General features: G+C 38.9%; 4 protein-coding genes across 9 annotated transcripts; all 4 read left to right on the top strand.

The window, feature by feature from the left end:
* Positions 1-33: 33 nt before the first annotated feature.
* Positions 34-9,289, top strand: LOC104779055 (nuclear pore complex protein NUP160). 2 transcript variants are annotated; one of them, XM_087505398.1, is made up of 26 exons: positions 34-474; positions 579-843; positions 925-982; positions 1,148-1,305; positions 1,399-1,484; positions 1,606-1,710; positions 1,845-1,942; positions 2,386-2,503; positions 2,581-2,763; positions 2,890-3,076; positions 3,166-3,731; positions 3,880-4,042; positions 4,132-4,406; positions 4,538-4,725; positions 4,929-5,005; positions 5,131-5,489; positions 5,799-5,867; positions 5,952-6,258; positions 6,415-6,534; positions 6,968-7,076; positions 7,156-7,224; positions 7,326-7,452; positions 7,974-8,081; positions 8,522-8,662; positions 8,812-8,985; positions 9,087-9,289. In XM_087505398.1, exons 1-26 carry the CDS (start codon positions 118-120, stop codon positions 9,129-9,131), a joined length of 4,512 nt encoding a protein of 1,503 aa, XP_087361524.1. In that variant the 5' UTR covers positions 34-117; the 3' UTR covers positions 9,132-9,289. The 2 variants fall into 2 exon arrangements, 1 of the variants encoding a protein (XP_087361524.1); XR_015593114.1 differs by having other exon boundaries at positions 38-474; positions 5,131-5,665.
* Positions 9,290-9,344: 55 nt separating this feature from the next.
* LOC104777352 (uncharacterized) lies at positions 9,345-14,233 on the top strand. 3 transcript variants are annotated; one of them, XR_015593131.1, is made up of 15 exons: positions 9,345-9,575; positions 9,666-9,887; positions 10,001-10,072; positions 10,195-10,396; positions 10,511-10,641; positions 10,821-11,213; positions 11,302-11,436; positions 11,895-12,026; positions 12,104-12,159; positions 12,250-12,405; positions 12,513-12,746; positions 13,053-13,219; positions 13,302-13,416; positions 13,511-13,591; positions 13,830-14,233. XR_015593131.1 is itself a non-coding variant. In XM_010501587.3 (14 exons), exons 1-14 carry the CDS (start codon positions 9,447-9,449, stop codon positions 14,055-14,057), a joined length of 2,397 nt encoding a protein of 798 aa, XP_010499889.1. In that variant the 5' UTR covers positions 9,348-9,446; the 3' UTR covers positions 14,058-14,233. The 3 variants fall into 3 exon arrangements, 2 of the variants coding, with proteins under 2 accessions (XP_010499889.1, XP_087361532.1); XM_010501587.3 differs by lacking the exon at positions 12,104-12,159 and having other exon boundaries at positions 9,348-9,575; XM_087505406.1 differs by lacking the exons at positions 9,345-9,575; positions 9,666-9,887; positions 10,001-10,072; positions 12,104-12,159 and having other exon boundaries at positions 10,331-10,392.
* A 331-nt stretch (positions 14,234-14,564) lies between these two features.
* Positions 14,565-20,018, top strand: LOC104777351 (ATP-dependent RNA helicase DEAH13). Of its 3 annotated transcripts, none has more exons than XM_087505375.1 (8): positions 14,565-14,808; positions 14,903-15,066; positions 15,156-15,216; positions 15,307-15,618; positions 15,767-15,982; positions 16,062-17,570; positions 17,662-19,051; positions 19,368-20,018. In XM_087505375.1, exons 1-7 carry the CDS (start codon positions 14,737-14,739, stop codon positions 19,048-19,050), a joined length of 3,723 nt encoding a protein of 1,240 aa, XP_087361501.1. In that variant the 5' UTR covers positions 14,565-14,736; the 3' UTR covers position 19,051; positions 19,368-20,018. The 3 variants fall into 3 exon arrangements, with proteins under 3 accessions (XP_087361501.1, XP_087361498.1, XP_087361503.1); XM_087505372.1 differs by having other exon boundaries at positions 19,362-20,018; XM_087505377.1 differs by lacking the exons at positions 14,565-14,808; positions 19,368-20,018 and having other exon boundaries at positions 14,996-15,066; positions 15,156-15,220; positions 17,662-19,169.
* On the top strand, positions 19,550-20,018 carry LOC104779054 (uncharacterized). Its single transcript, XM_019243812.2, has one exon. It carries the CDS (start codon positions 19,550-19,552, stop codon positions 19,811-19,813), a length of 264 nt encoding a protein of 87 aa, XP_019099357.1. The 3' UTR covers positions 19,814-20,018.
* Positions 20,019-21,061: the final 1,043 nt, after the last annotated feature.

The raw sequence follows: 21,061 nt of genomic DNA, 5'->3' as shown, positions 1-21,061 counted from the left end.
AACTTAATAAGGCCCAATAAAACTTTCACATCTGATTACTTGAAAAAAAACATTAGTTCGTCATCAAATTTTTTTTTTTTTTTTTCTGGAAAGAAGGTTTAGGGTTCAGAGAGAGTAATGGAGGAGAATCGTCGGAATTCGTCTGCCGGTATGGAGGTCCCTGTTGCCGGCGGCGGAAATGTAGTCAAGTGGATCGAGATATCTGTGCCTTCTCCTTCTCCTTCTTCTATTACTGTTAATGGTACTAATTCTAGTGAGGACGATGAGTGTGTTCAGCTTCCTTCGTCTGAAGACTACGCTTCTAGCTCTGTGATTGGGGAGCCTCCGATATCTTTCGTTTGGAGAATCAACAAGACGAGTCCAAATGCGATCGAGCTTCTTCAGCTCTCTGCTAAATCGGGATTTCCGATTACTGGGCTGCGTTTCGTCTTTGCTCAGGCTCTCTCTCCTTTTGCTTTTGTATACGCTGATGAGGTTCGATCTAACCGTCTTCTCCATTTTTTTGATCCGTTGATTTTATTGCTTTTTTTGTTTTTGTTGTGTGTTGAACTTGAAAGATATGGAATTGAATCTGGCAGAGTAGTGATAGTGGTCGTCTTGTCTACTGTCTTTACGCTATCACGCCGTCTGGTGTTGTTTACGTCCTTAAACTCTCGAATACGTCACCCAATAAGTCTGGCTCAGTCTTCCCGCTTGATCATCTGATTCACTTGGATGTTGGACCTTACTTGAACGAAGCTCGTGTTACTAGCGTTTCTGCATTGCCTGGTTTTATTTTTCTTGGGAGGTCTGATGGTTGTGTCTCTTGCTTCCAACCTGTCAAGTATTATCAGAATTCATCAGGTAATATTACTCTGCAGTAGCTTAGCATTTCATTTTTGATGTTTCTTCCATTCTCTTTTTCATTTCCTTGTATCTTTTCAGGTTTTCACCATGAGCTGCGTGATGCAACCGGATTTGGTCGTCTATGGGGCTTCGTAAGGTATGTCTTGTAGTACAGTTGTTAGAAAAATGTTATCGTAATACTGCTTTACTTTATATATTTAGAAGAAAGAAGCAATGCTAATGTTATCTTTCGCTATGTGCTGTATTTTATTTTCCCACTTGTGATGTTTGTCTCAGTAACCTCTTATGACGTGCAATGCAGGGGAACAGTGGTTGCAGCCGTGCAAGATTTATTTGTATCAGAAGTTCATGGAAGAAATTACATATGTGTGCTTCATGCTGATGGGGCATTACGTGTCTGGGATATTTTGAGTTATAGCAGGGTCTTTTTTCACAGTATAGCTGCTAAGAACCTTGAGGGTAATATCTGCTAGTTCACCGGTGACCGTTAGCTGACGTTATTTTATTATCTTTTGCCTTTGTTTTGACTTTTTCTCATGCGTCTTACACTAGGGGTTATGTGTCTGAGGCTATGGTTGGGCAAAGCCGATTACGATTCTGGCTTCATTCCATTAGCTGTCTTGTATAGGAAGAGTATGGTAAGCGTTTACAATCAGTATTTTTAATTCTTTACAACTGACGGATTGACTAGACTGGGGCATATATAAAGTTATTTTATATTGCATTCTATTTCGAATAACCTTTTCCCAATATTTGAAGGATGACAGCATAGACGTGATCACTGTATATGGCCTGTACTTTAGTTCGGTGGATGGAATAGCTTTGTCTCTAGATTCTGGATTACAGAATATTCCAGTGGAAGAGGTACATCTTTTGGGCTCATAATTGTGACACATACTATTATGTATTTCTTTTGCTCATTACTATGTTGAATTTTCAACTCCATTATTTTTCCTTGGCTTGCAACTTTGTTGAATTTGCACATCCTTACTTTGCAGGGGAAATTGCGGGATGTCAGATTTACATCCGACAAGATCTGGATTCTTAAGGCCGATGAATTGACATCTCACATGTTGTGCCAGAAATCTAGCACCATGTAAGTTCAACAGGAAATTTTTTCTGCTGACTTGGTTGAGATACTCCGTACTCCATGTAAAGCTTGCATTATACATGCTGTATTAGAGGTTCTGCTTATGTGTGCTTCTGGTTTCTCTGGTCCTCTGTAGCTTTGAATCTTTACTATCATTAGTGTAAAATCTACTAGGTGAATTTCCTTGTGATGGAATATTCTTGGAATCTTCTTGAAAAAGATGCAAAACTCTAGGTGACCTTCCCAGATATTGCTTACCGAGATGGGTTTCGAAATTATTTTAGTAGGTTAGGTTGAAAAAGATTGTTGGTTTCTAAACTGTGGAGGCAATGTGCTGCTCTAGTGTATCATTATCATAGTTGTTGTGCTAACTACTACAGATATTCTAGTGTTCACTGCTTTCTTGATGGCTGATAATGCTTTATTTTGAATTGTTTTCTTTGACCCAGGGAAGCACAGTCTTACACTTTGCAGGAAGACTACATTTCTGAACAGCTATTTCTGAGTTCTAGGAGCTCTTCACATGAACTTCTTTTGACAGCTCATTCATTGTTTTCATCTGCAAAGGTCTTTATGCTAAAACAAACTTTATATGCAATAATTTGTTTGTTTGAGTCCATTTTAACCTATGTTGCATTCTGCAGGATCAAATTATGGGATTCATTTCATCGATCTTCTTACGCAGGCTTCTTTGTCCTGGAATTTTTCACAATGTTTCCTTGCGTCTAACTTTACTGAACCACAACAAACACTGGACCGATTCTGAGTTTCAATCTTTAAGTCTTGATGAGCTTACAAGCGAGATTCTTTTACTGGTTGAGCATGAGGTTTGGTTTTTGTTAAGTTGTTAAGTTCTAGAGTACCTTGTAGATACAATGTATACGATGCATTCTACTGATAGTTGGCATGAACTCTGGGTCATAAAAGCTGAAATATGCCTTTTCTTATGTCAGGTTACGGCTGATTCTTCTATTTCAGTTTTTCATTGGTGGAAAAACTTTTGTACATGCTATCTCCATCATTGGTGCAAGAATAACGAACCTCGCACGTTGCTGGTTCAGTCAGATGTTATTGGTTTAGTTAGAAACAATTCTGTATCATTGTTTTTTAGATTGGAGAACTCTGAGAACAGCCTTGGAGGTATGTAAATATATCTTGTATCTAGAACCAAAATTTCCTTGTTTATTTCCAATTGCTCAAAACTTAATACTGTATTTTCCTTTTGATAGGTTCTTCCTCCGAACACAGCAACCTGACTAGCTTAGGCTTTGGTGTGCCCCACAATGAACATGAAATTCTGACAGAGGTACTAAGATGTACTTCGAAGATAAGTAAACAGTGGGGTGGTGCTCCTTATGCCATGTATTATGAATCAGTTACTGGAAAGCCAACTATCTCATCTGATGAAATTGTTCCTCGCTTAGTTAACATCCTTGAGTCGGGATATTCTTCGTCCATAGGTCAGCGTACGTGGTCAGATCTTGGTGCTGATAGAGCATGGGAAAAAGAGCTAGAAACTCATAAAAATCTTAGAACATTCTCCATTGACATGCTATTGTCTCTCTCTGCTCTATGTCAACGGGCTGGATCTTGGGAAAAAGTTTTTACTATCATGGAGCACTATTTGCAGTATTTGGTCCCTAAGAAATCTATGCAAAAAAATGATGGTGAGGCATTATCTGATATCTGTAGTTCTATCCTCGTGCAAGCTACTTCTCAGTTTGTAAAGGTGATGTTTGAATCTGCCTTTGACATCTTCCTACTCGTCAGCTATCTGCTTAACATTGCTGGGCAGGTCAGTTCCCACTGGGTATATTATTGTCAAGATGTATTCCTTAATTGGAATTAGTATTGTTTATATTTTGATACTAATGTTACATATTGTATATTTGTGATCATATAAATAGTCTAAACTTAGTCATTCATTCTTTGTCTTTCTGCAGGTTAATATGTCACAGCAAGACATATGCAAGCTACGGCTTGAGTTGCTTCCGATGATCCAAGATATTGTCTCAGAGTGGCTGATTATCCTTTTCTTTGTAACCACTCCAGCTGAGTCAACTTCTATGGAAGATTTCAGCTTGAAACTTTCATCTCTACAGATTGGTAGGTTTGTTGTCCTTGGAAAATATTCTCCAATACTCGTACCTCATTGCCAATATTTCTGACTGGAAAAAATCATTTCTTCATTGCAGATAGCAGCATTGACAAAAGATCATGGAATGCAATGCTTGGGAAATGTGGTTTCTCATTGGCGTTTATTCTTCTCTTTAGTGACCGAAGTTGCATTGTGGACAACCGCTTTAACTTGGGAGATCTTCCGAGTTCACAAATCATTACAAGTTTGGTGCAAAACTTTATCAGCTGGATTCGTTATAGTAAAACAGGAGAGGACTCTTCTTCACTGTTAAGACGCTCCACTGAGCTTACTCTTAGGTTGATTAGGAATGGACAATCTGATGCTGTCGAGGTAAAACTTGTCTCAGTTTCATTGACGGACCTTTTCCAACAAGAAAGTTCTATTCTGCTAACTGCTAGTTGACTCAATTGCTGATTTCTCTGTTTTGATTTTTTTCTGTATATTCTAATTACCTTCTCAAGCGAATCCTTACGGTTGTGGAGGCAAGTTTACGTGGGGAGAAAACATTTGGATGTTCTCAAGATACGAGTGGAGATTGGTGCCTTCTTCAACATCTCCGTGGTTGTTGCCTACTGGACCAAGTACAACGTGGAGCATGCGGGATACTAAGAGAGAAGAAGATAGTTGATGCTATCCGCTGCTTCTTCAGGTACTTATTATTTGGAGTTATTCTAAGAATTTTGAAGCCCTGTCTCCATACGTAATGTATAAATTATATATATTGTGGCAAGGCAAAATATGTGGCTATTCTCTGCCTTTTCTGTTCAATGTCTCCGGTTCATTTATTTTCTAATATTACCACTTCAAGAACATTTTTCTTCGTTTTTCCTAATGTACCCTGTCCCATTGTAGAGCTTCATCAGGTGAAGGATCTTGGAAGGCTTTGCACAGCTTGTCTAAAGAAGCAGGATTTTCGCCTGCCACAACGGGTAAGCTCCTCAAAGAAACTTGTTCTTTCTCTAGTTATTCGCCAGTTCGCATATTATTACGAAAACCAGGCTTTATGTCTTGCAGATTCATTTTTTCCTTTGTACTCTCTGTTTGGTTGAAGCAGGTCCCAGTATCTCAGGTGGTGCTATGTCTAGTGCGACATGGAAACTTCATTACTATGAGTGGGCTATGCAAATTTTTGAACGGTACAATATAAGTGAAGGAGCTTGTCAGTTTGCCTACGCAGCCCTTGAACAAGTAGATGAGGCCTATAATTTCATAGAGAGCACTGAGGAATTCGATATAACTAAAGCTGCCACTTACACTAGAGGAAGACTGTGGGCAAATGTTTTCAAGTTCACCTTAGATCTGAATCTATTGAATGATGCCTACTGTGCTATAATTTCAAACCCTGATGAGGAGATTAAGCGCATCTGTTTGAGGCGCTTCATAATAGTTCTATTTGAATGTTGCAAAACAAAGGTAGAGGTTAAGAATGCTCTTCCTCTCTTTTCTTTTTCCGTATATGCTTCTGGCAAGTGGGGACCAATACCCCAAAAACCCTTTTACTCTGTGTCTGGTACCACGAGAACATTTCACAGATCATTATCACCATACATATCATAAACCGTATAACTTGTGTGCAATGTCTCGTTTTGGTAAGTGTATGTTTGTCTGAAATTAAAATAATTATGCTGTTGTGGGTGCTGTCGTAAATGCTCAGGACAAAGATGTGTTTACTACCATGACTCTCAAAGAAAATTTCCATGAATATTTCTCTTTTGATTTCAGATCCTCTGTGATGGACATCTACCTTTCATCGGCTTAACAGAGAAGATCACCCAAGAGCTTTTTTGGAAGGTATTTTGTGGAAAGCAGAGTAGATTTGTTTCTGCCCTTGGTATATTCTTTACTATTGTTTCTTTCATTTTCTACGATTTGTAGGCCGGACGTTCTGAAATAATGATGAAGCCGAATCCATACAAGCTGCTTTATGCTTATGAGATGAGAAGACACAATTGGCGAATGGCGGCAAGTTACATGTATCAGTTTTCTGCTCGTTTGAGAAGCGAGGCAGCATGCAAGGATTACAAACACATGTCCCTGGTTTTGCAAGAGAGGCTTAATGGACTTTCTGCTGCTGTGAATGCATTATCTCTTGTTCATCCTGGGTATGCTTGGATTGATCCATTACCAGAAGAATCCAAACGCTATCCGGTTAAAAAGGCTAGAATATCAGAAGGAGAACTATGTTAGTCCTCACTACCACATATTTTACTTGTTTTTTCTTATTGATATTTAAATTTTACGTTATTGCACTAACCACAATCTATGCCCTGAAGCATCATTTTGCTTTAATGTTTACCTATCACTTAAATAGCGACATTTTGAATTACCTTTTCTGCAGGTAATGACCAGCCCAAACGGGAGCAGAGTTGCATTGATATTGAGCAACTCCAAAACGAGTTTGTTTTTACTACTGCTGAATACATGCTTTCTCTGAAAAATTTCGGGTGGACATATTCAGGTAAAATTGTCTCCCAATTCCTCCATGGTCTGTTTGGATTTTACAGTATAGGGTAGGCAGCAGTTGGAACTATGAGTAATCGGTGCTTTAGAACTAGTTAAGAGGCTTCTGCGACTGTAGTTGACAGAAACTTGCAGAGTATGTTCACCCCAAATGTGATGTGAGGAAATAAAGAGCTTGATCTATTGTCACTGTTGAAAGGATTAAATATTGACAGTTTCCTTTTCTTTATGAGGTAGATTTTGTGCATCGTTAGTTTAGTTACTGAATGGACCAGTCTTCCATGGCAGACTGCTAGGTGGCATGACTGTGTTCTATACAATTTACCTAAGGCATAATTTGATTCCAGAAGGGTTTCAGATACCCTGCTGATTGTTTCGAAGTCATCTCGTACAATCATTTCTATAATTATGTGTTGCTTTCTTTACTTCAGGACTTGAAAAGCCACCATCGGATTTGGTTGACCTTCTCGTCCAGGCAAACTTGTATGACATGGCATTCACTGTTGTTTTAAAATTTTGGAGTGGCTCAGCATTGAAAAGGTAAATTTCTTGCTTGGTATTTGCTGAAGCCATATTCCTTGAGAATTACGTAGCTTTAAAAATTACTGCTTTTTCTCAGGGAGCTGGAAAAGGTATTTGAGAATATGGCAATTAAATGTTGCCCTGCTAAAGGAACGTTGTGGACATCGTGAGTGGCTTTTCCTTAGTTGCTTGGTATTTCATTGATACTTGTTGACTTGCCTGGCTTATCAAACATAGCATTAATATATATATTCATTTATTTTACAGAAATGAACTCAGGCCTAATCTTATGTTAACATCTAACGATGAAGAAGTTATTCATTCGCCTGATAGAAGCCCTGCTGTTCAAGGCACTAAGTTGGCCGGTGACTGGGAAATTCTTGAGGTTTATCTGGTCAGTAACTTCTGAATCTGTGATTGCAAATATAGTTTTTTGTTGTTGTTGGTATCTAGTTTATTACTACCTCCGGATTTTGGGAGCATTGAAAAGTGTTGGAATGTCTTCGTGAGCTGTATTATTCCGGAGATAGGTCCTTAGTTTCTCTGAATCTAAATGGTTGTGAATTGTGATGCAACAAGAATGCATCCTGGATTGTAGGCATATCCTTATATTAATAGTATTTTGGTCACTAAAACCAGAGCAGCGTACCCTATTTTTTTCACAATTCCTGTCAACGAGATCAGCATGCTTTGTCGCTATCCTTTTCTAGGAGTGTAATTGGTTCGCTCATGTGTGCCTGAAGAAGATTTGTAATTGGTGCTTAGGGCTTAGGGAGTTTGGAATTCTTCCTTTTCTGGGAGTGTAATTGTATTTTTCCCTTAAGAAATGTGCTATGTTGCTTGAGGGCTTGATCCAGGTTTTGTTCATTGTTTGTTCCTTAAAATAATTTGTGTATTGGATATGTATAAATGCAGAAGAGGTACATAGACATACATGCCAGGCTACCAGTTTCTGTTGCTTCAACACTTCTTCAAGCAGATTCGTGTATTGAATTACCTCTCTGGCTGATACAAATGTTCAAGGTAATATTTTGGATATATGTTAGGATAGTCTTAATGGATCATTTTTAGTATGCAGTATATAGAGTTCAATTCATTTAAGTAGCTTTGAATTCTTGGCATGAAATTTTGAATTTGGTTTTGCTACATCCTTGATCGAAATAATTAACATGCGCGAACAATGTGGCATTAGTAAGCCTTTTTGATTCATTAATAATATATCTGAGCTGCAGATTCTATAGTAGAGTTATGCGTTGTTGCTGTTGTATATCATCATAAATCAAGACAGTATCAGAGATGTTTGGCACAGCATGTCTACTTAATGTTGAAAGAGATAGTATACTATATCTCAATGGAATTGTTGTTGTCCCTTTCCATTTACACCAACCATGGAAAGAAGCAATTTTGTAAGGTCTTTTTTTCCTCTGGTTTCATTTAAGATCAGTTTCTTGTGTCTTCGACAGGACGGTCAGAAGGAAAAATCTTTGGGAATGGCTGGGAAAGAAGCAAGTCCTGCTTCCTTGTTTCAGTTATACGTTGATTATGGGCGTCTTACAGAGGCCACTAATTTGCTACTGGAGTACATGGACTCATTTGCATCATCGGTAAGTTATGATCTATCTATGGAGACTGATTGTTGGATTATAAGCATGAGATTGCATTTGCAGTGACATGTTCTTCTTAATACTCTCTGATGAGCATGATTCAGATGTTAGGACTGAATAGCCTTGGTTTCTCTCTTGTGTAAAAACAGAAGCCAGCAGAGGTATTGAAGAGGAAAAAGGTATCAGGGGTTTGGTTTCCTTATACAACAGTGGAAAGACTCTGGTTGGAGCTGGAGAAAACGATGGAGTCAGGAAGGATGTTGGAGCAGTGCCAGAAGCTAAAGGCACAACTCCATCAGGCGTTGCTCAATCACTTAAAGCTGGTAAAAAAAATTGCAATGATGATAGTCAGCAGAGATGCTTATTATGTTTGATCAGTCTAATAAGCAATGTTTCGTTTTTGGTGGTTTTTGATTTGTTTCAGTTGAAGGTTGATTCAAATGATGCTGTATCTTCTGCAACCGGTTGAGGAAAGTGGTGAACTGGAAAAAAAGTGGCCACATGATTGATCCGTGTGAATAATTGTATCAGGGTTTTTGCTTTTGTTGGTCTTAGTCAAAACAAGTCTCTTCTATGGGCACTGTTGAGAAAACTCGAACAAGAAAATGAAAGCCAAATTTAATCCAATTTGTTTTTAGTGGTTATTTCTTCAATAATAAAGACTGGATTAAACCAATTTAATCCGAACCGAACATTACTCGTAGAATGGTTTGTGGTAAATAAAACTGAATTCAAATGGAGACTTGAGGCATTTTGTGAGTGAGTGTGGTGTGGAGAGGCAACAATGGAGAAATTGAAATCGCTGATTCCTGAAGATCTTCGCCAAACAGTGAAATCGAGCAGCGAAGATGATCTTCTCACAACTACTTCTTCTCTTCTCCGTTTGTTTATGGGTCTTCCCCAATTCCACCAAGTACGTACAAAATTACCCAAAAACCTACTCTTCTCTGTGTTCGTATCTTCAATTGGAGTTCTCACAGCTCTCCTTGGTTTGTCATTTCAGGCGGTGATTGAGTTAGCTGATCCTGATTTAGGCTGCTGTGGGAAGAACGAAGAGACATCTCTTGACTTGAAACGACGAGGAAATCTCAGCTTTCGCAGCCGGGATTTTCACGACGCTTTGCGTTTCTACTCTAAAGCTTTACGCGTTGCTCCTCCAGAAGCCATTGATGGAGACAAGAGCTTACTAGCTTCTCTGTTTCTGAATAGAGCTAATGTTCTTCATGTATTTAACCTCTCTTTTTTATCTTTTACCCAATTCCATCATTGAATATCTAAAGCTTTTTTTCTCTTTGTAGCTTCTCTCATATATGTTCTGGTTTTTTAATTATATCTTAGAATCTTGGGCTTCACAAAGAGAGCTTACGGGACTGCCATCGCGCTCTCCGGATTGATCCTTGTTATGCAAAGGTCTTATATGCTTTACTAGTTCCGTTCTTATTCCTACAGTTTTAATTTGGATCTTTAATAGATTTCAGCTTTCGATTCTGCCATTGTCACTCCAGTTTTCATTGATCCTTTGTGTTTGTCAGGCTTGGTATAGGAGAGGCAAACTTAATACCCTTCTTGGAAACTATAAAGATGCGTTCCATGACATTACTGTTTCTATGTCGTTTGAGTCATCATTGGCAGGGAAGAAGCAGTTAAAAAATGAACTTAACGCTATTCCTGACTACCAGAATAAGCAAACATCGGAACACGATGAATATCATCCGAGCAACTATGCCAGTGTAGGTGAGATTTTCCCAATTTCCGATATTACAGTACAATTTTAGGCCAGAAGATCTCCCATTCTGAGATTCAGGGAGGAATGTTGGGTTTTGACCGGTGTATATTATTGGTCTGTAGATCATCTGCCGAGTGTGCAAAGTGGAGTAAAGCTGCGTTGTGTGTCGACAAAAGAGAAAGGAAGGGGTATGGTATCAGAATGTGATATTGAACAAGCGTGTATGATACATATCGAGGAACCTTTTAGTGTGGTATGAGCTGTGATACAGTGGGGTTTTTAAAAAACGAAGAGAAATATAGTCATTTTTTAGATGGTTTTAGCCTTCAATAGGATTTCTGAGACAAATAAAGATACTAATCGTTTCATGCTTTAACATACAGATTTTCTTTTGTCTTTTGTTACTAAACATACTTCAATGGTGATGTATAGGTCATATCGAAAAGTTGTCGGGAAACACATTGCCACTTTTGCCTGAATGAGTTGCCTGCTGACGCTGTTCCATGTCCATCATGCTCAATACCTGTGTACTGCTCAGAGTCCTGCCAAATTCAGTCAGGTGGAATGCTGTCCACAAATGAGAGGGACAAGCACCACATTTTTCAGAATCTACCTGATGATATTGTTGAGCAAATTAGAGGCATTACATCAGCTGACATATATTATTCTGAAAATGAGTGCATTCAAGAACACCAGCATGAGTTTCGGGGAGCCAATTGGCCTGCTGTACTGCCATCTGATGCTGTTTTAGCTGGTCGAGTTATAATGAAATTTATAAATCAAGCGAAAGCAGCTACAGATCTTTGTAACCTTCAGGAGATATTGGTATGTCCTTTTACTGTAAAAAGTTTTCCATCATTTGCAGTTGTCCAGAAAACCTAATAATGGAGCGACTACACAATGTGTTCTACAGGAACTCTCCCATAGCTACTCTATGATGAATCCAGAGACCAAGTTGGAGTTGCATCTACTTTCGATAGTAATTATTTGGTGCCTTAGTAATTCAAGCTGCCCTGATCTTTCTGTCTGTGAAGCTGCTGTGACACAGGTGTGTCCTCTACATCTCCCTCACTGACCCAATGAATCTCTCATTGAAGTCGACTTTGCTCTCTATAAACTTCACAGGCTCTGACATATTGACTTCAATAATTGCTGGTGACTTGGGCTTACAAGTTATATTTGCATACAAAGATGATTAAGGATGTTTGCTTTTCTGATTTTTTTTCATTGGACTTTAGCTTACCACCTATCGTGGAGATAATCAATTTTTTTTAATTGGTTTTTAATTTTTGGATTATATCTATCCTCATTGCCCAAAACCTTTACCGCCTGCAACAATATGTATATGGTTTTCTAGATAAATTCCTAATATCATGAATTTATGGAGAAATATAGCTGTGTACATGACGCCTGTGCAACATTATGTTTTGGCATTGTTCTTCTTTTTCTTTTCAAAATTTACATATGAGGTGTTGACCGCTGTCTGGATTTTTCCTCTCTGTGTAGACTATCATACTGCTGTCACAAATCAAGGTGAACTCTATAGCAGTTGTCCGCATGAAATCCAGTGGCGATTCTTTTAAGTGCATCCCATCTGGAAACGTCTCAGCAAAAGAGCAGATTCAGAGTTTAGAGCAGGTTTGTCTTGGCAGATTTACTGCTTGTTAGAATGTTATTTTACGCCCTTTCTCACTTAGAGAACTCATTTGGACTAGGTATTACCACTTACAAAGATGCGAACTATCTATAAACTGCTTTTCTATAAAATTTGGTGAGCGTCCACCATTGGAGGTTATGACATACATAGGTCCGTTCTGAAGATCTCTTTTTCTTTTGTCAATTATTGTTGTTTTATCCACAGATAAGAGTTGGTCAGGCTCTCTATAAAACTGGTAGTTTGTTCAATCATTCCTGCAAGCCAAACATCCATTTGTATTTCCTTTCACGTGGACTTGTTGTGCGAACAACAGAGTTTGTTCCCATGGGTTGTCCCCTTGAGCTTTCATATGGTCCTGAGGTATTTTTGTGATCTTGTCTCTATTTGTTACCTTGTTCTGTATCAAATATCTTTTGAGTGCATTTGAAGTCCGTACCTTTTTAATGAGTATGCATTACAATTCACAGGTCGGAAAATGGGATTGCAAAGATCGCCTTAGATTTCTTGAAGAAGAATACTTTTTCCATTGTCGGTGCCGTTGCTGTTCTCAAATTAACCTATCTGACCTAGTTATCAATGGGTATTGCTGTGTCAATACAGACTGTACTGGCGTAGTTTTGGATAGTATTGTGGCCACATGCGAGTCCGAGAAGCTAAATCATTTTTTGACTGCTCCAAAAAGCCTGGATCATCACACTAAGGTAATCTGATATATTTTAAGCCAAATAATCAGGGTTTAGCTTCCGTGCACTTCATAGAAAAAATTCCCTGCTGTTAATGAAGGTGTTCATTAGTCATTCTTAAACTGCCAAGTTAGACAGTTCTATTTTCTTACTGAAAGCAGAATTTTTTTCCTGCTGCTCTTGGAGTAGAGTGATGAAACGTTTCCATGGTGTTATGACCATTGTAACTTTAAGCTGTTATCTGTTTAAGGATTTAGGCAATGTTTCTTAACGGCATTACCACCAATATAGTTGAGTCTGAGTTTAACTGTGTTGCTTTCACAGGTGTGGGAGAAGGTGCATACTGATGTTGAGGAAGTGGCTTCAAGTTTGCTCAGTAAACGGAGAGGTTCCCTTCATATAGAACCTGAGATATGTTTGAAATGTGGTTCCCGCAGTGATATAGAAAATTCTCATGCAGCAGTGAACAAAGCTTGGAATCACTTAAGAAGGTGCCTGGGTTCTTACTTGAAGCTTCAAGTTAATATTATTGTGAAGTTTCTCTTTAACGCTTGGATCTCTTGAGTGTGTCAGGGTGGACGAGTTGAAAAATTCAGGGCAGGCCAATGTTTCTCTATTATCAGATTGTTTAAGGTCCATTGCCGTGCTTAGAACTTTCCTTCACATGTATAACAAAGATATTGCTGATGTGAGTCAAGTTCCTAAGCCTTGTTACTCCAAATCGCATATTGTGATAGCCTTGTCCTCTCCATGACTTACATTTCAAGATTTTTTATGTTCAGGCGGAGGATAAGGTTGCTCAGGTCTGCTATTTAGCTGAAGAACTGCTGGATGCAAGACAGCATTGTGAAGCATCCATTAAGGTAAAACAACCCTTTGATATACTGATACTGCTTCGATTTAGACTACAAAGTGCTTCAATGATTGACAATGATGAGAACAGCGGGTTGGGTTGGGTTGTATAAAATATGAAAACTCCTCGAGCAAGCCAAATCCCTCAAAACCACCGTTAAAAACTTTTCTTTTATGTGTGTAAATCTCATTAACCCCAACTGGTACGAGTGAGAGATGTGAGATAAAAATATTGGTGTTTGGTGGCAGATTCTGAAGAGGTTGTATGAGGAAGAACACGTGGTGATTGGAAATGAGATGGTGAAGCTTGCGTCCATTCAGCTAGCATCAGGTGATTCCAGTGGAGCATGGAAGACAACAAAGAGATTGTCTCAGATATTCGCTAAGTATTACGGGTCACATGCTGAAACTCTCTTCTCTTATCTCCCATGTCTTAAGCAAGAAGCTGCCAAAGCTGTGAACTTGTTGTCATCTTAACCCAAAAAGTAATAGTTTTTTTTAAATTTATTTTTGTTTTTCTTAAGTCTGATTTTATATATGACTGTATAACAAGTATCCGATATTACAACTGTGGAAACATCCACTTTTCACCTATTACAAAAGTTGGATAATCACAAGTAGAAAGATAAATCCCATTTTCACTTAAACAAAAAGTGGCCAAAGCCTCTTTCTTCCAAAGTTAAAGTATAGACCAGTAAACTAAACGTCTGAATCTAGCCAAAAATAAAGATAAACAAAGATCAGTTACAAACTGATATGCAACCTATTCTTCATCTTCCACCTGCATTGTAAGACAAGCAGGATCCAAAAAACTGCTTAGGCCGGTTTAGTTTGTTCTAATTTTATAATTCCACATCTCGTCAGCCATGAATGAATGAATGAGGTAATATAGGCCGGTTTAGTTTGTAGCTTTTCGAAACGATGTCGTTTGTTGACTTAGGGTTTTAACAAGTTTTTTTTTGGACTTAAAAAGGTTTTACTTTCGCGAAACGACGACGATTCTGGGCAACTCAGGAAAAAAAACTATCTCCGACCAAAACGACGAAGGCACAAATTTCTTCTTCCATCTCCGAGCCAAACAAAGCTTTAGAGGTTTAATCTCTCTCTGTCTTGTCTGTGTCAGTTTAGCTTTCGGGGGTCGATTCGATTTTGAACGATGATGGCAAATGGAATGGGAGACGATTGCAATTTAGAAGTAATGCCACCAAGAAAGAAGAAGAACAATAAGGTAAAACAAACAAAAAAAAAAAAAAAAAATCCTAATCAATAAGATTTTTGGGGGATTCTAATTGCTGATGAGATTTGCTTTCATGTTGAATAAGCTGGATTCAAATAAGAAGAACACGGTTGCGAGAACATCTCGGAAACGGAAACTGACTACAAATAAAGAAACGGTAATGAGCAACTCTCAGAAACGGAAGCTGAAGAAATTGGCGGAAGAGAAAGAGAATGAAAACTTCTATGCATACACTGCCGCGGCGTTAGAGTATGCCATCAACGCTTCAATTCGTTAATTATTTGATTTTTTTTTTTGTTTTCTTTATTTGAATTTTGGGTATTGAAATTTTTACACAGACAGTACAAGATACCTGAGGATATATCATCGCTTTTACAATCGTCAACAGTTATAGGCAGAGTAAGTAAGACAGAAAATTTCTTTCTTTCTTTCTTTTGATGTTCTGATTCTCCGTTTTGTGGTTTGGTTAAAATGTTTGTTTTAATTCAGTCAGCGACAAAGCTGGAGAAACGTAGGAGAGCAATGGAATTTTCTAAAGCTGGTTTTGTGAATGAGCTTTCTGATGAATCAGCCGACGACGAGCAGCAAAAAGACGATGTCGAAGAACCTACAACGCCAGAAGAACATGCTGAAATTGATTCTCCTACTTTTGTAACTGATTCTGAGCAACTGGTTGATGATGAACTCAGTTCTGATTTGATGATTTCTTCTCAAGAACCTAGTAACAAGCTCGTGGTTGACGACACTACTGTTGATATGATCCTACATCGTGATGATGGAGAAGAAGGCTCACAAAGAATGGTTTGTCAACTCCGATAGTTTGATCTTTTTCTTTTTTTCTTTTTTTTTTTTATTTCCTTTTGTTGATAGATAATTTGATGTTCAGCTATGTTGCTGCTACTGTATGTTTGTGGTTTGATTGGTGCTAATGGGTTTGATATTAAAATAGGATGAGGAAATTGAGAATGAAGATGTAGCTGCTGTACAAGGACCTCGTGTGCCTGCCTTTGTAGTTCATGTTTCAAGACCAGCCGAAGTTGAAGAGACGAGGAAGGATCTTCCGATAGTAATGATGGAGCAGGAGATTATGGAAGCTATTAATCATCACCCTACGGTTATTATTTCAGGACAAACCGGGTGTGGTAAAACCACTCAAGTTCCTCAGGTCAGTTTGTTTCTGATAGCTGAGTTTATGGTCTCAGATAGACAGGAATTTGTAATATCTAATCTAGTTTATGTTTCAGTTCCTTTACGAAGCTGGTTTTGGTTCAAAGCAATGCATTTCTCGAAGTGGGATTATCGGGATTACCCAACCACGCCGTGTCGCCGTCCTTGCCACTGCCAAGAGAGTGGCGTTTGAGCTTGGTGTTCATCTCGGTAAAGAAGTCGGGTTTCAGGTTAGGTACGACAAAAAGATTGGTGAGAACTCCTCTATCAAGTTTATGACCGATGGGATTTTACTTCGTGAGATTCAGAATGACTTCTTGTTGAGGCGTTACTCTGTGATAATTCTCGATGAAGCTCATGAAAGAAGCCTGAACACAGACATTTTAATTGGGATGCTCACTCGAGTCATCAAAATCCGACAGGAATACTACGAGGAACAACAAAAGAGTCTTCAGTCTGGATGCGCGGTAACCTCAGAACACCAAATCATCACGCCACTTAAACTTATATTGATGAGTGCCACTTTGCGAGTGGAAGATTTTGTATCGGGGAAAAGGTTATTCCCCAAGGTACCTCCGCTTATAGAGGTTCCCACTCGACAGTATCCAGTAACTATACATTTCTCCAAGAAGACTGAGATTGTTGATTATATCGGTCAAGCTTATAAGAAAGTGATGTCAATTCACAAAAAGTTACCACAAGGAGGAGTACTTGTTTTTGTGACAGGGCAGAGAGAAGTTGATCATTTATGTGACAAGTTACGTAGTTTTTCAAAGGAATTTGTTGTTCAAGCTGCTAAAAGAGATGCTTCCGCAAAGAAGAAATGCGATGATGGTTCATTTGGTGGTATTGACATGAAGGAGATTGCTGAAGCATTTGATGATGGCTCCAACAATCAAAACTACAGGTTTAGCTCACATGAAGAAGATCCTTCGGATATTGGTGATGGTAACTATGATGATGGTTTTGAAGAAGACATGTATGAGTCTGATGAAGACAGCGACTGGGAGACCGTTGATGACAGCTCTGCATATCCATTTGTAGAGGAAGGGAAGCTTGATGCTCTTCGAGCAGCGTTTAATGCTTTGTCAGATAAAAATAATTCCGTATCTGTTGAGACAACCAAGTCCATTGCAGCAGAGGATCAAGAGGCTGAGCAGGAGAAAACCTCATTTACTCCAGGAAAATTACGTGTTCTTCCGCTTTATGCAATGCTATCTCCAGCTGCACAGCTTCGAGTGTTTGAGGATGTTGAGAAAGAAGAAAGACTTGTGGTTGTGGCGACTAATGTAGCAGAAACTTCTCTGACCATTCCTGGTATTAAGTATGTGGTTGATACAGGTCGGGTTAAAGTGAAGAATTACGATTCTAAGACTGGTATGGAAAGTTATGAGGTAGATTGGATTAGCCAAGCTTCGGCTAGTCAAAGAGCTGGAAGATCTGGACGAACTGGACCTGGCCACTGTTATCGTCTCTATTCATCTGCGGTTTTTAGCAATATATTTGAGGAATCTTCGCCTCCTGAAATCACGAAAGTTCCTGTTGATGGAGTCGTTCTTCTCATGAAATCTATGAACATTCCAAAGGTAAAGACGTTTGTAACCATCATTGTCAATGGACTAGATCTCTTTTTTCTCTGTGTCTTGATGAATACTTGCGTTTTTCTATTGCCAACAGGTTGAGAATTTCCCGTTTCCAACTCCGCCTGAGCCATCTTCTATTAGAGAAGCAGAACGATGCTTAAAAGCTTTAGAGGCTCTAGACAGCAACGGAAAGTTAACACCATTAGGAAAGGCTATGTCTCACTATCCCATGAGTCCACGTCACTCACGAATGCTTCTCACAGTCATCCAAATGCTAAAAGAGACCCGGAATTACTCGCGCGCGAATCTTGTCCTTGGATACGCGGTTGCAGCCGTAGCCGCATTGAGCTTACCAAACCCTTTGATAATGCAGTTTGAAGGAGACAAGAAAAACGAGTCCGAAGATGCTGGCAAAACCGTCAAGCAAGACGAGAAACAACGGAGAAAGGAGCGGAAAGAGAAGATCAAAGCCGCTCGGAACAGGTTTTCCAACCCGAGCAGCGATGCTTTGACTGTAGCTTACGCATTGCATACCTTTGAGGTCTCAGAGAATGGCACAGACTTCTGCGAGGCAAATGGGTTGCATTTGAAGACCATGGACGAGATGTCTAAGCTCAAAAATCAGCTTTTGCGACTTGTTTTCAGCTGTTGTAAGCTCTCAGAAACCGAAGACTGTTTCTCATGGACTCATGGGACTATACAAGACGTGGAAAAGTCATGGAGAATCACCACATCGTCATCCTCAAAAATCCCTCTTCTACAGAACGAAGAAGAACTGTTAGGAGAAGCCATATGTGCGGGATGGGCAGACCGTGTAGCCAGAAAGACCAAAGCGACAGAATACCAAGCATGTGCGGTTCAAGAACCTGTTTTCTTCCACCGCTGGTCGTCTCTCATAAACTCGGCTCCGGAGTTATTAGTCTACAGCGAGCTCTTACTCACCAACAGACCGTACATGCACGGAGCAACACGAGTGAAGCCGGAATGGCTAGTGAAGCACGCTAAATCTCTCTGCGTGTTCTCCTCGCCGCTCAAGGACCCGAAACCGTACTACTCGAGTGAGGAAGATAGAGTTTTGTGCTGGGTGGTGCCAAGTTTCGGTCCTTATAATTGGGAGCTTCCAGCTCACAGTGTGGCAATAATAGAGGATAGAGACAGAGCAGCGGCATTCGGATGCGCTTTGCTTCAAGGAGAGGTATTGCCTTGTTTGAAAGGGGTTAGGTTGTTGTTAGCTGGGAAACCTGAAACGTTGTTGGAAAGAGAAGCTTGGGGTTTAGAAAGAATTGGGAGTTTGGTGATAGCTTTGACAGAGAAGAAGATTGATAGTTTGGAGAGTCTGAGGAAGAGTTGGGAACAGAACCCGAAGGTGCTTTACTCGGAGATTGAAGTTTGGTTTCAGAAAAAGTTTCGTCATCGTGTCAAAGAGCTCTGGCAAACAATGCTAAAGGAGGCTCATGTTAAAGAAAGAGGTCAGATCAGATGAGGTAATTGTGTGTTTAGATGTTTTTTCACACATTTTAAATCCTCCTTTTTTGTTTAATTACTATCTCCAAAAAAAGGAGAAATTTTATTATATCAATGGTGAAAGTTAATTTTTAATTATATATTAAAATATAATATATATGGAGTCATATAAAAAAAACATTATGTTAAATACAAATCACGGACACGTAGATAACTGAGACCAGGTGCGCATAGTTGCGGTAATAAATCCACTAATCCAGGATCCTGTGAAAAGACAGTATCATCCCTAACATGTTTGTTCTTGTGCGGACACAATTGTAAATTAACTAGCTGCAGACAACATAAACTTGGACAAAACCAATGGGAGACAGCATCTGGTTTTGACTCTAACCATCTGCATTATATAAACAAACTCCTCCGTTCTCATCTTCTTCAACTTCAAACTTCACAATACACACTATTCACTATTCACAAGAAAGCAAAAGAGTTTAACTTCTCCAATCAAACAAGAAAAAAAGATGGGTTCAACGAGCAAAGCATGGTTAGTAGCTGCAAGCATTGGAGCCTTGGAAGCGTCCAAGGATCAATTAGGCTTATGCCGGTGGAACTACTTGATCAGATCTGTGAATCAACGTATCAAGAACAACGTAAGATCCGCTTCTCAGACCAACAGATTCTCTTCTTCGTCGACTACCACCGCCGTTGTTGTAGCTTCCGTTAAGGATGACGTTAAGGCGAAGCAAGCTGAGGAGTCTCTTAGGACGGTTATGTATTTGAGCTGATGGGGTCCTATCTAAGACAGGAACTCTTTTTAGCACTGTTTTTGCTATGCAAATTATATGACAGGATTCGTTGTCTATTAGATGGATGCAAAATGATAAATTGTACATATTCTTCATATTTCTAAAAGAATATGAATTTGGGATACTGCTATAAAGTTTTATCATGTGTATATACAACTTAAAGGTTTTTACTATTTGTTTCAAACTACTCTAGTATTTTTATCTGAATGATAGAAAGTTACAAGGGCTTGAACAAAAAAAACTGACATAAGAAGGGTTTCCAACTAGTGAAAATCAAATTGGTAATTTTGTGTCTTCCGATAACTTGATGGTAAAGAAAGACTGTGTTGAGCCTCTGTACACCATTCAAAATTAATAATTGCTTGTTTTAATGTATCAAAAGGATTTAAAAAGAGTCACTTTCGTTTAGTGGCTGCGTTGTATATAGAAACTCTGTACTATTATCATCTATACTTGTAAAAGCCTTAATCGGCTCTTTTAATCAATCGATTAATTTAATCTCATAGATTACAGAACTGAATTCATCTTGATTCTAGTTACCTGCTGCAACTAAGCACAATTTTGATGAGTCTATGACCCCATTGATTGTCTCCTTTACCAATGATAGGAAAAAGAAGTGACCATGAATGAACCGTTACAGTGTTTACGAAAGAGCCTCTACACGGAGCTAGATCGTAACTCTCTCTCTCTCTCTCTCAAAAGATTCATACATCTCTGTAGTTTCACACAAACAACATAAAGAGACTAAAATGTATTTACAAATCTTATATACAATCATCTCTTTTTTTTAACTCTCAAACGTTCCTTTCTTTATCCACACATGCTGCTCCTCTGTATTTCTTTCTTGTATAGACGTAAACTTTATAAACATTTCACATTCGTTAGTATGATTAGCAGATTGATGATACAGAGTGCACTGTTTTCAGTTTGGTAATGATGACTGATGAGCATGAGACATGCTTGTCAAAATAACGTAGTTTAATAATTTAAAGCCAAGATTTTCCATTAAGGTAAGTGATGATGATGAGGTTGTGTCACGAAGAAAGAGGAAGTGGCTGTGTCTCTAATGACACGTAGATAACCGAAACGAGGTGCGCATAGTTGTTGTAATAAAACCCACTAACCCAGGATTTTTTAGAAGACAACATTATCCCTGATCAAGTTTGTTTCTATGCGGACACAATGGTAATTAACTAACCTCAAACGACTTAAACTTGGGCAAAACCT

Source organism: Camelina sativa, chromosome 3 (assembly GCF_030686135.1).
Source record: "Camelina sativa cultivar CO46 ecotype springtype chromosome 3, ASM3068613v1".
NCBI classification, from domain to species: domain Eukaryota; kingdom Viridiplantae; phylum Streptophyta; class Magnoliopsida; order Brassicales; family Brassicaceae; genus Camelina; species Camelina sativa.
Note: the sequence above shows the minus strand (reverse complement) of the source record. Positions and strands in the feature narration are given on the sequence as shown.

Bases quoted from the DNA above. Each gene is read 5' to 3' on its own strand.
- LOC104779055 (XM_087505398.1), top strand. From the start codon at position 118: ATGGAGGAGAATCGTCGGAATTCGTCTGCCGGTATGGAGGTCCCTGTT. The intron at 5,868-5,951 runs GTATTTTGTGGA...TACGATTTGTAG, and splicing joins CCCAAGAGCTTTTTTGGAAG to GCCGGACGTTCTGAAATAAT. The intron at 8,663-8,811 runs GTAAGTTATGAT...GTGTAAAAACAG, and splicing joins TGGACTCATTTGCATCATCG to AAGCCAGCAGAGGTATTGAA.
- LOC104779054 (XM_019243812.2), top strand. From the start codon at position 19,550: ATGGGTTCAACGAGCAAAGCATGGTTAGTAGCTGCAAGCATTGGAGCC.
- LOC104777352 (XM_010501587.3), top strand. From the start codon at position 9,447: ATGGAGAAATTGAAATCGCTGATTCCTGAAGATCTTCGCCAAACAGTG. The intron at 12,027-12,249 runs GTTTGTCTTGGC...TTTTATCCACAG, and splicing joins AGATTCAGAGTTTAGAGCAG to ATAAGAGTTGGTCAGGCTCT. The intron at 13,417-13,510 runs GTGAGTCAAGTT...TTTTATGTTCAG, and splicing joins ATAACAAAGATATTGCTGAT to GCGGAGGATAAGGTTGCTCA.
- LOC104777351 (XM_087505375.1), top strand. From the start codon at position 14,737: ATGATGGCAAATGGAATGGGAGACGATTGCAATTTAGAAGTAATGCCA. The intron at 14,809-14,902 runs GTAAAACAAACA...ATGTTGAATAAG, and splicing joins GAAAGAAGAAGAACAATAAG to CTGGATTCAAATAAGAAGAA. The intron at 15,619-15,766 runs GTTTGTCAACTC...ATATTAAAATAG, and splicing joins AAGAAGGCTCACAAAGAATG to GATGAGGAAATTGAGAATGA.